The 15,433-nt window shown below is 40.5% G+C and overlaps 2 protein-coding genes across 3 annotated transcripts; both read right to left on the reverse strand.

Moving 5' to 3' along the window:
* Positions 1-198: 198 nt before the first annotated feature.
* Positions 199-10,633, reverse strand: LOC112458262 (cyclin-dependent kinase 8-like). The gene is made up of 4 exons (XM_025021806.1): positions 9,424-10,633; positions 2,380-2,468; positions 1,992-2,216; positions 199-1,570 (listed from the first exon to the last, which is right to left on the reverse strand). Exons 2-4 carry the CDS (start codon positions 2,461-2,463, stop codon positions 926-928), a joined length of 954 nt encoding a protein of 317 aa, XP_024877574.1. The 5' UTR covers positions 2,464-2,468; positions 9,424-10,633; the 3' UTR covers positions 199-925.
* LOC112458260 (hyaluronidase-like) lies at positions 5,124-13,144 on the reverse strand. Of its 2 annotated transcripts, none has more exons than XM_025021804.1 (6): positions 12,828-13,144; positions 12,163-12,374; positions 11,532-11,958; positions 10,887-11,091; positions 10,623-10,805; positions 5,124-5,935 (listed from the first exon to the last, which is right to left on the reverse strand). In XM_025021804.1, exons 1-5 carry the CDS (start codon positions 12,890-12,892, stop codon positions 10,641-10,643), a joined length of 1,074 nt encoding a protein of 357 aa, XP_024877572.1. In that variant the 5' UTR covers positions 12,893-13,144; the 3' UTR covers positions 5,124-5,935; positions 10,623-10,640. The 2 variants fall into 2 exon arrangements, with proteins under 2 accessions (XP_024877572.1, XP_024877571.1); XM_025021803.1 differs by lacking the exon at positions 5,124-5,935 and adding an exon at positions 5,943-7,777.
* Positions 13,145-15,433: the final 2,289 nt, after the last annotated feature.

The raw sequence follows: 15,433 nt of genomic DNA on the forward strand, positions 1-15,433 counted from the left end.
AAGTTCTCATAATATAAAATAATTGCGAGGAATAAATGCGAGGAAATAAAAAGAATGAGAAGATTCGTGTTGAATGGAAAGATTTCGAACTTTTAAGTATAACGTCATATGGCGCAATAATTTTTTAACGATAAGTATATTTCCCGAAAAAGGGAATAAAGAATTTCCATGGAAATGGAGGAAGAACGTTCGCAAGAATCTCATTGAGAAGACGTAAATGTTGACCATGGTGGTCTTTATTCTCTAAAGAGAATAATACAATGTGTATTATGTCGTAGAGGTCGATGTCATGTCGAGACTGATATTCAGACTCGAGATTATCAGTTATATACTTTTATCGATCGGGATTTATATCTCACTAAAGCGTCACTCCGTATGCTTAAAGTCGAGTAAACGTCCCGATTGTTATGCAGCTATTTAAATAATTAATTAACATAATAACAATTAAATATATATTAGAATTTTCTCCCATCCCAATCTTTCCACTTTCTCACACACGCTCTTGTGATTCTTTTTTCATCTTCAATAGCGATAGAATTAATTTCGAAATATTGGGTTTACATTTATTTTTAATTCGTATGCCATTTTTAAAAGTTTTTTTTTACTATAAGCTATAAAATATGAAATATAAAGGAGATTTTTGTCTCCTTTTTGCTCAAACAATTATAAAAATGTACAAAACCATTATTACGTAATTTTGTAAAAATAATTATCAATAAATATATCAACAATTAATATCTCACGATCCAATTATCGTTACGTAAATAAATACGTGGAATTAAAATCAGATAGCAGACTAGGTATCCCAATCGTTCGCTTATCAAAATATCTATACACTATGAATTTCAACCGACTACCGCGAATTTTTACGAGCGTGGCGAACGAAGGCGACACTCGTGCAACGACGAATTCCGCTTCGATGGGCCTAGAAGTCCTTCTTCTTCTCCTTACCCACCAGAATGTTGTCGTGGTAACTGATCTCTTGTCCAGCGACAGCGGGATGCAAGTAATGCGGTTCCACGTCAATCTTTTCCTTCACGTCCGAGTCCAATACAAGGGAGTGATGCGGTCCGTGATGAAGGTGTTGCTGCTGTTGCTGTTGGTGTTGATGCTGATGCTCGTGCTGGTGCTGATGATGATGCTCATGCTGGCCTTCCTCGTCCTCTTGGTTGTACTTCTTAAACATTTCCTTTAATTTTTCCAAATCGACTTCCTCCTCGTATTTAGAGAACAATTCCTTCATATGTGATTCGTCCAGTTTCTGCGAGTCTTTCAATTTCTTGACGAGTTGAAGGGTTCCTCCAACGGTTCGTTCGTTGGTTTGCGTTCCGTCTCTCGTCGTATTCTTCGAGGCGTTTAAGTTCGGGTCCAGCAATAAATCGGGCGTTTCGTGCGCCACGTTCACATTCTTGTCCAAGTTCTCCTCCGTCAGGGACTGCAGCAAGGTGTTGTAGTCCGGCTTGATCTTCGAGGTCTCCATGCAGGAACTGCAGGAACAGTTTGTGATGATTTGCACCTTCTTTTGCATGGTCACCGGATTATTCTGTTCGTCTTTGCAATCTAGTGTAACCTGAGAATAACACGGAATAATTTCTAATAAGAGCATGTCAAAGAAATCGAATACTTTGCAATATTTTTAAAACTTTGCTAATTTGTTACATTTCCATAATAATTTAATTTTTGTCAAACTTATAGTTCAAAAAATTATAAGAACCAAAAAAAGTGTTATAAATCGTACATACTTTCAAAAATACGATTATCTAATAAAATGCAACTTTGTTATGACTAGTCAATCAATTTTATCAAGTGCATAAAGATAAAGAGGATAAGAGTTAAATACTTTTAGCTTTTAATCAACGGTGAGAAATATTCTTAGATTCTTACATATATAAGTTATTTATTGTAAGAAAATAACAGAAAGCAAATATGGCTTAAGCGATAAAACATTATTGAGTTTCAAAAACTCACAATCTTTATATTGATAGACTCACAGTATGCCAAACGCTATCCAGAGGTTGACAAGAATCGCAATAAGGTCTTATGAGATCACCAGGTGCGGAGGGTTCACTGTGAGGAACCATGTATGAGAAACAAGCGCCAACGCATACGTTGTTGTCCAATTCCTGCGAAGAACACTGAGGCCATGTCACTACTTGCTTTATAGGTGTCGTCTTGCACCAGCTATGCTTATCAGGATACAGCACGATGTTGTGAACCTAACAAAAATTTATGTTTTTTGTGAGTTTAATCAAATATATATAAAAAAAGCTATTAAATTAAATAATTTACAAAACTATTGTTTCACAGAAATTCTAATCAAAGAAAATACATTCAATAAATGGATTGGATAATTTTAAGATAATGTTAATGAAGACAAACCTTGTGTTCACGATGAGCACTGAGTAGAGCAGAATGCATCATTAACAAGAACGTCATCGTAAACAGCCGCCATATCGTCCCCATGATTCCTGAAACAGTACAAAGAAATCAAGAATATCTTTATAATTTGGTCAAATAATGAATAAAATAATTAAGATATTTAGAAGCTCGGTCAATATTATTTTTTCTTTGCGACTGAAGATATAGGAGATTCGTGCGACCACGATTGCGAAATTGCAGCAGTGGAAAATGGAGCAGCGAAAGGAAGAAAGACTTTAATGTAAATTTTAATTTCTTCCACAAATCGATGGAAGCACTGCAGTTTGCATCGGGCATATTAAGAATTTGGAGGATTATTTTTCCGAATGGATGATCGCATACGATGTCATCTGAAGCCGTTAAGATAGCGTACTACTTAACTCGAGTTTTCAGGTTCAATGACTGATTGAAATTGTGTCATCAAGATTTACCAGTACGATGTCTTGTTTATTTCTTTTTACTTTTGTGTGTATTCGTAACATTTATAACTTTATAAATCATTATATTCAGTGTATTGACGACGAGGAACATATATAGATTTTAAAGTTGTTGTGAGAAATGTTTAACTACTAGTCTCTCAAAGTAATTGTGATGCATATAAGTATGACGGAAAGATAGCATCCGAATAAATTACTTTGGCCACTGAGAAATTAATTAGATGGCTCGCGTGCGAGCACCAAGTATCCGTAAAAAGATGCATCGAAAGTTATGGTCCGCTCGTTTCGGCGCCAAACGAAGGAACGGGTTCTCGTTATTGGGTGATGGCGCGATGCGTTTCATTCATAGATCGTTAAGGGTGATCTCCGATCTCAATGTGGCATGCTCGAATTTTAACTTTCCGAGATTTCGAGATAAAGGAAGTTCGTGTTTCCTTAGAGCTTGGCGCATAGGCAAGGGAATTCGTCGTGGATGTCCCCGCCATAAATAGCGGCGGATTTTAGGCACTAGCCATGGGAACGCGATGCACTCCTTCCGGCGATATATATATTTTTTAAAGCCAGCGGAATGTGTGGCGCCTGAAAGAGAGAGACAAAAGATAAAGAAACGTGGTCTCCCTTTCAATATAACAAAGTAAAAACAATGAAGATGAACATTTCACAAATAAAAAGAGTTTACTAATGTAAAGAAGAAAAAGAAAGAAAAGTAGAGGAAAGTTTAGATATATTTCGTTTATAACTTGTTTCTTTTGCACGACTTAAATATAAAAAGAGTTACATAAATGATAGTAATCGTAAAGAACCGAAAAAGGGTAAATAAAAATAATGGTATAACAAAATATGCGACAAACACATACATATGTGTACATTTAAATATACAAATGTTTATCTATCTAATATAAAAAAAATACAGCTTTAAATACATGCGTATTATGAACGTTTCGATTTATTAAGGGTTAAATCTTTCCCAACTACATCAACGACATTGATATGAATGTTGAACCAGAAGGTTCGTGGTTCCAATTACGCGAACCCTATTGTTTTTTCGGCTGCACCGAAAAAAAGGAGTACGGAAATCGAGAAATCTCGCGATGTTGCATGGATACTCGTGCCGTCCTTCGAAGGATTCACGTCCTCGTCGGGACTCGCGAGCTGAATTCCTGACAACGGCAAGAATCTTGTCCCTCGCTGGACAATTGGTCGCCGGCATTTCCAGAGAGAGGATCGATTTTTCGTCTCCCGCCGTCTTGTTCACGATGCATTTCGATTTCGATCCTATACCTCTGCCTTTCTTCGTCGCTTCATTTTCTGCCCGTTCTCCTCCGTTCTCCTCTTTTTCCTCCTATTTCACAACTTCCACTATATCCGTCCAGTCCTATGAATGCGTTCGGTTCACAGGAAAGATCTTTTTCTTCATTCCCCGCAACGCAACCCTTCGTTCTCCTTTATTCTCACGTAGAATCTCTTTGATCTTCTGTTTTTTATTTCAAGTTCTAAGAACTATGGTGCAGTCAGGGCTGCAGACCAATTTCGTGAATTTGAGAGAAACCATTGGAATATTAGAAACAATCGAAAAGAAAGTGTGTAAAACGAAAAATAAAGAGTAGCTTTTTCAATATCTTTTTATAGTTAACGACACATACAATTATTGTTAAACGCGAGACAATAGATTGATTTCTTTCTCTCGATAATACTGTTGAATTTATCGTATCGCAGGGATAAATCTTATTCTTGCTTGGGATCTGTTTACAGGGTGCAACTTGAGAAATACGAAGAAACGTATCACGTTTCAAAAATTAGGCCTCTCGAGTAATTCTTGTTGAATCACCCTGTATACTTTAAGGCCGCGAAGGTGTGGGCAACACGGCGCGGCGCGGCCGCCCGTCCCATTTCTACGAGCGGAGATTTGAATGACCGAATAGGATGCAGCAGGGACGTACTCGAGTAAGATGTTACGATTAACAATGATTACCGACATTTTCGAAATTACAAGATTATCAAACCTTTAGATTTATAAGCAAATTACGTTTTAATTCAGTTTAAATAAATTCACGTAAAATATATATATTTGACTTGATAAAATCGATATATACGCTAAAATAAAGCTAGCTTCCTGGCATCGCTAGTAAAATCGAATTTGATGCCATTCTATGTGAAATATTGAACTTTGTTATAAATTATTCTTACACCTCGGAGTATCGATCAATGTCTTCCAGAGAGTTACAGACAATATTAACGGTAACTAATTAAATTAATTGTCTCTTTACATTTATCTAATTAAATCTATGTATATTTTTAAGAAATTTATACATCCAATTACATAGATCATTATATTCGATTGATGTTGCTTTATAACTCGGAAGTAGTCCTTTCTTTCCTCTTCTAAATTTGCATGTTAGATCCAACGCTCTGCGTTGTGGTATTATATTGTTCTTAAGATACGAATATATACTTGAAGTTATATATTCCGCAACATGGAATGGCTACGGCCCTGCAATGGCCACAGCCAGAAGTCCAAAGCTCTTTGTTGCTGCGCCACCTTCTCTTCTCGCCTCTGGGTCCGTGTCGGTGGCACGGAGGACCTCCGGCCCACCTCCTTCTTCGCCTCCATCTCGGTCCCGTGCCTTCGATTTGCTCGTGTCCTCGAGATACCGAGAGAAGATGAAGAGAGCAAGAGAAAAAGAGAGAAAGAGAAAGAGAAAGAGAAAGAGAAAAAGAGAGAGAGAGAGTAAGAGAGATGCGCGGTGGGAGGGAGTGAAAAGGCAATAGGATAAAAGCGAAGAAAGAAGGATGAAACGAGAGAGAGGATCTTGCGCCCAGCCGCGAGATTAATTTGATTTTCAAGCAAATTTGACGCGCCCCCGAGCCTAGGCGGTACCGGCACAAAGGGTGCCGCGCCTGTCCGCCCATATGTGTGCCCCATCGAAATCTCCGACGGTTTTCCATCGATCCTCCTGATCGTTGATTCTTCTTTATCTATCCTCCGTCGACAGCGCGGTGCTTGACGAGATGATGCGTTCGTTATAAAAGCGCGATGCGTATCACAAGTATTTTAACGTTAGATATTAGATCGTAAGAAACTGAAACATCAAGATAGTTAGCCATATACATCGATGATGTCAGCAGCAAAGAAGATAACGCAAACTTTCTTTGCGTTCTTTGCAACTTTCTTTTCACGCACATTTTACAACAAAAGATTTTTAATAAAAATAATATCGCGTAATACTTATTTATTTTTTCTTATTCCAATAATTACATGAAAAATAAATTAAAAGAAAATAGCTATATTTTTGAAAAAATGCTCATTATTCGGTATCTATATAGCTATGCTTCACATCGCAATATTAAAATACGACAAGGGATAAAAAGAGAAAAGAAGAAAGAAGGATTTTGGGTGGGAAGGGGGAAGGATCTATCGGTGAAAAGCATTCTGCGATAATACGTTGTCGCATGTTGATCAAAGTCATACAAGTTTCTTCTACGATTTAATTCCCTCTCCATAAAACTACTACGCCAACCACCTTCGCCAGCATGCTTTCCTCGACAACCGTAAGCGATAATAGATCATACGTAATTATATTTAATCCTGCATGCGGGGTCGCACGGTTGCTCAACGCCGTAATGACATCGTGCTGTTTTTCTCGTAATGAAATCACCCATGCAGCGGTAGAAAATAATATTATTCCTGTCTTCTGGTGCCAAGTTGCATGCGCGCCCGCCGATCAACCTGCGGTCCGTGTATAATACTTGGCCGGGACAGAAGGATCCGGTCGTCTCGAAGTTCAATCTCCCGAACTTAATGATCCGGTGCATGGCCGAACGATCCGGAGATGACGGCGAGTGATATATCTATAATTAGGTGTCTCGGGTTTTAATCTCCCATTGGTTTTAATGAAAATCTCCACCCCCCGTTTTGACATACCCTAATTTCATATTTCGTTGGGACGCCAGCATGGTCTGGCGTTTTTTCCTTCTTTTCTTCTATTTTCTTCTCTCTTTTTTTACTCTTTCAGATATTGGGATACCATGAGCGAACTAATAGATGGCCCAGGGGTACAGGGTGAGCTTGAAGAATAGAGAAGGAGTAAGGAAATAAAAGAGAAGTCGGTTGCGCGAGGGTGCGGATCGCGAGAGAATACCCGAAGGAAAGACAGAGAAGGCGAGGCAGGGCCCGCAGGGTACGAGAAGGAGGACCAGGAACGGGCGAGTACGAGGGAGACGGACGGCGCCGAAAAAAGGAGTTTGCCAACAGCACTGGGGGATGCCCCGAAAACACGCTGAACGTGTGGCGCCATTTCGGTTCCTTTTTTTTCCTCTATCTTCTTCGTCGTCGCTGATCCCTCCGCGATTCCTCGTGCTTTTGTTTCTTCGCCCATACTAATTCTTCGCGGGCTGCACGGCGTGCCCGGAACGCGTGTGGGGAACCGAACCGGAGTCCGTGAGAAGGGGACAGAGGGATGGGGAACTAGGCGGAAGAGGACTTACATGAGCTTTGCTCCATTCCCTCGTGATAAAGTAGCTCGTGTTTAAAATATATCGATTTTTCTTTTGTTTTACTTTTTTCTTCTTGCGAAAAAATTGCATGCAAAACGTTTCTTACAAAAGTATCTAAAGAAAAATCTCTTTAATTTTGTTTAATTGTCCATGCTCCAATTGTTGGCATTAAAATATCGTCGTCTTTTTATTTTATAGATTAATTCTGCATATACTTTCGAAAGATACGTTTGCTCTAAAACACTTGAGCTCGTTTTTATTTCACAGCTCTAGCTTTACGTTGAATTGTAGAAGGAGGAAATGAAGGTGGAGGTGGCAGAGTCAACGAGGTGGCCCCGCGTAAACGCAGCACACGCGACTCGTGTGCGCGTTACTATAGGAGCTCCCTCGGCATGGTGTGGTGGCCCCCGTGAGCGCAGACCACATACCTGCAAACGAATGCTCTTAAAAGGGAGGGCAGAGCCAAAGAACAGGTCGTTAAAATGTAATGACATTGTTGTTTTTAATGCTCGCCTCTTTAAAACGGTCTCTTTCGTCTTCCTCGAGCCTGCCAGCTACTTCTGGCGCTACCAGCCCCCCTCGACCCGTTTACTCGTCCGGCCAAAACCCCTTTAGCACTTTTCTTCCTTTCCTCGTTTACGTGAAAGACAAGGAGAAACTAATTGAGGAATTACCCATCCTTTTTCTATCGACGCTGTTGCTTAGAAATATCCAGTTACATTGATTCTTCTGCAAAAGCACTTTTTAAGCTTCAAAAGAATATTGTGGAATGTAAAATAATTCACAAGCCACCTTTAACAAAGAATTTATCTTAAAAATAAAAAGATATGAATCTCGAAGATAGAATTATATATTAATAACATAATATAATAATTATAACAAAGACTGCTAAAAATTATTTAAAAATTACAATAACATTTTTAAAAGAAAAAAAAAACAGAAAAAATAGAAGAGGAAAAGATAAATAATAATTTATATTAGAAGATTTATTCGCGTATTTTCAACAAAGCTTTTATTTGATGCCAAAAATGAAAGTATTCAAGAGAGAATACATTTCCATGTGCATACGTTTTATTCGTGAAAGATATTACAACGCATAATCGACGAAGCCGATTTGGAATCTCGAAACGTTAATATTCTCACCTTGTCGGACACCTATAAGACCGACCAATTAAGTCGGACGGTAGCTGTGAGCTGTGGACCAATCGTGGACAGTCTCCGTTAGAAAGGAACCGATTATGGGTTCGCTACCGCGCAACAGTTTAGCTTGGAACTTAACTGTTGCGTCTAAGAAGAGCTATCATTAAATCCGGAATAGGGGTCCGAGCATTAGGATTAGTGGCCGAAACGTTTTGGATAGGCTTCTGTATCGCTCGAGTTCGTCCCCGGGCCTCTCACCCACGAAGGAGGAGGACCGCGATCATCGTAATTCGATCAGCTGGTATTGGGTTCCTTGTTCCTCGAAGCGGAGGTACCAGAGATTGTACCACGCTCTCGGAATACTCGAAGAAGAAAGCGCAAACGCATTCCGGAAGATTTTCAGCCATGCCTAGCTCGATCCGAATTTAGAGATCCTTTTCTTTAAATCGTTAACAATAAAATCGAATGCTGGGAATTAAGCCCTCTGACGTTTCCACAATCCTCCATCGAAGTATTTAGAATTCCGGAGTGGTGAGAGTGCGTCTATTGTCGCGTGCACGCGTTCGGGCGTCGGCGCAAGAGCATCGCGTATATATGCATACATACATTACATACGGGGGACATACATGCATTCATGCACATATACATAGATGCACATGCACATGCACACAAATATGCACGAACGAATGCGCTTCGAATTTCGCAAGAGACAGACGAACTCTCACTGAACGCAGACTTCGCTTTCTGAGAGTCAGCGATTTTCGGAGCAGCTGGAGAGCAAGCCTGAATCGTAGCAGTCGATAAAAAGAGTAGCTATCTCAAAATATACATAACGAGCGAGTTGAACTCGCTCTCTCGCGGAGGCTCGCGTCGTGATCTGACTTCAAGTGCGCTAGGGAGGTCTTGGCTTTTCTTCAGAGAGACTGTCACTCACCTCGGTGTACACGTCACCTTCGTTGTCGCTGTTTCGCTCGCGAACTGCGCACCAACAGGCCGCCGGTTTCCTCGCGTGAGCACACAGAGCAACAGGTATTCTAGTCGCTACTCGAGCGACTAAGAATCTCGCGTCTCTCGCGAGAGGACGGAGAAAGGAAGAGAGAAATCGCGATCGCCGGATTCTCCAATCGGTGAGGCAAAATGCGCGGAACCGTTCGCGGGAGTGCGTACAAGAACCTCGACCTTTTCGAGTACTTGGAGGCTTCCGATACCACGAAGCTGAGAGCCGAACCGAGCTAAGTTGAACACGAAACTGTGCTGCCGATCTCTCGTGTTCCGTTCTCCTCCTCTTCCCGCTTACCCGCCGCCTCCTTCTCTTCTTCTTCCTCCACCTCCACCACCGGGTTCTCCCCTTCAGCTCCTCCTTCTACTCGCGGTACGCGTTCGGTTCCCGTTCCGCGCCGCGTTCCCGTTCCATTCTCCCTCTTCGTCGATCTCGCGCCTCGGCATCGACGTTCTCCGCAGGTGCGACAGAGCGGAGAGAAAGGACGACGGGGCCAGCAAGGCGAATGCGAGGAGGGGAAGAGATCAACCGTGAGCACGGGAAAGAGATCTCCCGACTACCACCTCTCTACAAAACGCGTCGCGCGTACTGTAAAAAGCATATCGCCCGAGGCGTTACACCGCGAACCAGTAAAACTTGTCGTACGCTGATATCGCGCGTTCATCGATCGTAGCGCGAGAGACCGAGCTGCGTGCAATTGCCGGTCTCGGAGCGATGTGCGGCGCGAAGGTGATGAAGAGGAGGATTCAGGGATGGCGAGTCGGACGCCGCGACGCGCGCCTTCGTCGACGTTAACGAGATCTGTCTAGGCCCGCCGCGGTCTGCGAGAATTCGGCGCCGGGCAGCTAGAAGCTGCTTCTCTCTTTTCCCTCACAGTCTCTCATAATCTTATTGTTAGCCCTCGGTTTTTCTCAATATTCATCTACGGCTCTTCGAAGTTTATAATTTTTAGACGACATTTTACCTACAATTATTTAAATTTACAAATGTATTGTATCTTGCAAATACGCTAAGGACCCTACAAATGTAAATGTGCCTATCGTATTGGGAACTAAATCAGAAATTAAATTACGAATTAACGACCAAATAAACAAAAAGAAAAGACTGTTTGTACTGTGCAATTTTTCTCATACTTTGCGTTATTCCGCCGTTTAGAGCCGTTTGATCCGCTTTATCGTTGGTCCCAGAGTCTCTTTTACGTATCGTAGCAGGTCCTTGCACTTTTGTTCCGTATCCGTATCTTCGGAACTACCCCAAATGATCAGACCATCGGCACCGAGGCTGGCAATCGTGCTGAACGCATTCTCCGTATCTTTCTGTGCAGATAAATCCTCGGAATCGATACCGGAATGTCTTGATTGATGTTGGAACATTTGAAGGAGCTTGAAAAGGCTTACCTTACTCAAGAAGTTATTTCTGTGATCCTGATACTTGAACCAGTAATATGGAAGAATTTGTTGTTTGCTCGGACATTTTTCCGCGATACGTATCGCCTCTGACACTCTGCCCTTCACGAAGCCCACTCGATCCTCTTCTTCGATCTCCTGTCTCAAGTATACGGAAGGCAAGTGCATGTCCTCGAGCGTGAAGAGCCAAGACATTCTACGAAAATTGTTGCCTATGATTAACGCCGATATTCTGGATCCTCGACCGTTCTTTTATCACTTCACGCGATTAGATAACGCCCCGCTAACGAAACTGCAGGTTGGTTTTTAATACCCTGCTATCCTCGACATTGACCTATTTCGGCATAAACATCGTAATCTTAATACGTGATCCATAATCGTTTTGTATCCGGAATGACATCATTATCGTAAATCAGCCGGTGAATTAAACACTGTGCTCATAAATTCTTTTACCCGGCGGTAAAGCGACACGATAAAACACGACCCTGATGCTAAGCTACGGAGATCGCGAGATCATCTCGAGATTTGCCCGTTCCGTGCAAAGTGTATAGTGACGCGCTTACATATATACGTTACTAAATTATATACACGCTATCAGATGTTGAATTATTGATCCTCCTCGGACGTATTACTCACCCGTCGTTCTCTACCATAGTCTGACGATTGCAGTGTGAGGTGCGTTGGCCAGGAGTCTGATTAAAGCAATGTGGATAACCGTAATAGCCCCATGTGGCTTTAGGCCGAAGCTTCTTTGCCATCTTCAAGGTCTCTTCCATGAATACTCTGCCGTATTTTTCGAAGCGACGCTTCGCTTCCTTTCTGATGGCTCCGTCGCTCCAATTGGGATGTTTCTCACGTTCCAGGTTTATAGACAGAGTTTTGTAGGGTTCGAGAGAGGCCCAATTTTGTCGGAAGATCGGCCGCCAGCTCTCGAAGTCTATCACGCCAATACCGCTAAACGACCCATCAGGGATTTGCTTGATCAAGTGCTTCTGGAACGTCTCGAGATGTTTCTTCAAATCCCCTTCTTGAGGAACGCCACCGTTTCTTTTCGTTACGATTCCTGAAAATACATAAATCAATTAAAATCTTTCAGAAAAATATCTGAAATCAGATTTCCTAACCTGATTAGAATCATTAACAGATATCTGTTATGTAGATGAGATTATTAACAAATATAAAAGTGTTTCCAAAACACGTCTTTTATAGATATCTTTGAACAATTTTATTCACTGATAAAATGCTTTTTCAGTAACTTTTAACTTACCAGTTTTATCGGTTAACAACGCTGGGAACATTCCAGGATCATAAAGGATCGCGATCTCTTCACCGCGAAATTTATCCAACGTGTTTTGACGAATTCCAAAATCCTTGAGATTCTCGAATATCACGTCGTATTGATTGCACATAAAGCTGGGCACGTTCCAATAAACATCGAACTGCGACGGGTTGCCTGCCGCGGGGGTCGTTGTACCGAAGCTGGACAGAAACACGAGGTGACTCGAGAGCGTGGACAATGACACCCATTAGATAAGATATTTTCGGTCGGATCCTTTCGGATGCCTCGCATTTATAGGACCTCTAGGATTGGATTAGCAACCCTCGTATTACGTAGCAGTATATTTAGTTTAAGAAGACGTGACGGAGTATTTAAAAATATAATGTTAAAAGTTAAAACATTTCATATTTGATAGATATCAAGGAAGGGTGACAAATTGTTTGAAAATTAACTGATAAAACTAAAGTACACTCAATTACATATCTAATACGTATGCGAGAAGGTCAACGAATTATTTGAAAATGAAAACTAAACTATTTCTTATTTTTATTTTATTTTTTATTCTTATTATTAATCAAAATTAAGCTATTTTTGAACGAGTTTCGCGATTTTCAGAGAGTCGGGGAATATATAGTATTCTTCAAGCAAAATACCCGAAAAAAGTGGCGGCCGCGACAGACACAAAGGCAAAGATCAGAGAATATCGGATTAGTAACATCGTGATAGTCTGGTCCACGTTTGGATGATGAAGTTTCGCAGAATACTATAGACTTCGGTGGTAACGAGCCACTCGTTGGTGAATTACAAACTGACGTTCGAACGTCTCGGAAGTTTTGCGATATCGAGGCGCCACTAATTAATCAATTGGCAAAGTGGTGCCAAAACAATGGGGGTCCGCGTGAGAACGAGGACCCTCCCACAATGATCAGACGTTTACGTCGTTAGTACACTAAGTGTGCGACTGAATTCCGCTCGATTTCAGGCCAGTATTTATTCCGCATCGTGTGTCTCGTGTCTTCCCCACTTACTCCTGGCTCGTCCACGCCTCGTAGTGTTATCTGGCTCCGGGTATTGTTCGATGATTCGACGTTTCCGCTTTTTGCACATATCCCTCCCCTCGTGTTTTTTCCCTCTTTCTTGCTTGTTATTATGCCGCAGTACAAAGGACACGTGAGCGCCCGCGAGTAAATATTGCGCTCTCGATGAGCATCTATCTCGACATTTACTATATTAACACGACTCGAGATCGATACGAGCGTGTCTGGTCAGGAACTTCCTGGATGATGAAACACGATGTAGTCTCTCGCGAAAGAAACGTCATGTCTCTTTCTCTCTGTTTCCACGATGAAAAACTTTCTGTCACTTTAAAACGATCAGAGTTAACAAGTAGTTAACAAGTGATTATGATCAGACGGCCACTTCCCACAAAAGGAATTTCTTCGAGGTTCTTGCACACTCGCAAGAAATATTTTATTACAAAAGCATTGAGGAAAGTGTAACTTCAATAAATGATATACGTTAAGAGACATGTTTTTGTAATTATGTCTATATGCAGCTGTCATGGGGTATACAAATATTTGATATGTAAAAATATCGTGATCATCTTTATCGTTACCAAAAACAATTCGTATGTTCAGTTGCAGAAATTTTAATGGAAAACGTAACTTTGTGAAAAATAACTAAAACATACTTCTTTTTAATTTCATGTCATAAAATTTTTTTTTTAATATATGCGATTAATTAAAAGAGAAGTAGATATATAGAAATCTAGAAATATATAAAAAGAGTACTGCTTGAATAAATAAATATCCGTGCATCCGGGTGTACACACACAAAAAAAGCATTACCATATTCAATTATAACATTATTTAGCATTTTGATATTATTTATGCAACACTCGGCTAAAAAAAATATTGACGTAGATATGACAATTTTGTCAGACCATGTATCTTGTTATTATTGGTTTCCTCGTAAGAAAACCACGTCACGTTTGCAGGTATTACAGCAAGCCCTCATTTATTGTATCCCTGACTCAGTTTTTCTGGCCATCGTTTAGCCCCGTTGCATTAACTAAGGGCCGTCGTTTATATCAGTTAATTAGTTTCACTAGGAATTTGAATATATTTAGATGCAAATTTTTCGCTGCTAGAAAACACGGCTGTAAACAAGCAATAGTTATATTCGGCCCATATCTACCGATCGCTAGCGATATCGTTCGATCGACCGTGTTTGTAGAATATGTTCGTTCAAGGTGGAACGGCATCGCTCGGTGTCCTCCTGCCTGCTCAACGTCATTGATCGATCGTTTGAACATACGACGGGTCTACAAATTTATCGAAGGTCCGTCATTATTCGGACGTCGCCTTCCTATCTAAAAGCGAAATGTAAATTTTAACCGGTTAATCGCTACGGGTACATCACTAGGTTTTCTCTCTTATCTTCAGAAAGACCTTGCGCGCCGGCCGTGAGTTAGGCTGTAACACGATGGTTTACTCACGATGCTCACGATAATATAATAAAAAGGATACTGTTGCGCAATCTTTGTGTCTTGAGACATATAAAATGTAAAAATAAATCTTTTATCGATTATTCTACTATAGCTATTTTTCTACTAAAAACAGAAAATTTATAACGTGTGACGTAATTATTCTACGAATGTAACTTCGCGAGATAAAACTTTATTCTTTTATTGGGATCGACTGGTGTAATTTTCTGAGGAAAAAGAACTTATATACATACATACATACATTTATATACATATATGTATGTATACAATGTACAGATAGTATATATTCCCTGTTCTTTTTATCAGAACTATTAATTTCTTAAAACGAGGTTAAAGAAGTACATATATTTGATACCTGCAATCAAATGGGTGTTTTTCTTTTTGATATTGCTCGAAACTGGTTTTTTTTACATGTGTGTTTCATGTCTCACATATCTAATCGAGACTAGGAAAAAGAATCCTGGGTTATATAACTCTGAAGTGAGTTCTACAGCCGCTATATATAGGGAGCTTTCCAGCAAGTGACACAAGCCGACACAAACGTCGTTCTATCTTTCTTTTTTGGCAATGTGAGTAACAAAGACAAAACGATACCTGTGTCGACTTGTGTCGCTTGCTGGAAAGCTCCCATAGGTTGCTAATAATAAAATTAACAGCGTGAAAAATCCTGAATACATATAACCAATTTTTTATGGATATGGATGCGTGAACGTAATCGGGACAAGATAAGACATTAAAAATTCATCAATATTC

The sequence above is a fragment of the Temnothorax curvispinosus genome, unplaced genomic scaffold, assembly GCF_003070985.1.
Source record: "Temnothorax curvispinosus isolate PA1 unplaced genomic scaffold, ASM307098v1 QBEX01008784.1, whole genome shotgun sequence".
Classification (NCBI taxonomy): Eukaryota; Metazoa; Arthropoda; class Insecta; order Hymenoptera; family Formicidae; genus Temnothorax; species Temnothorax curvispinosus.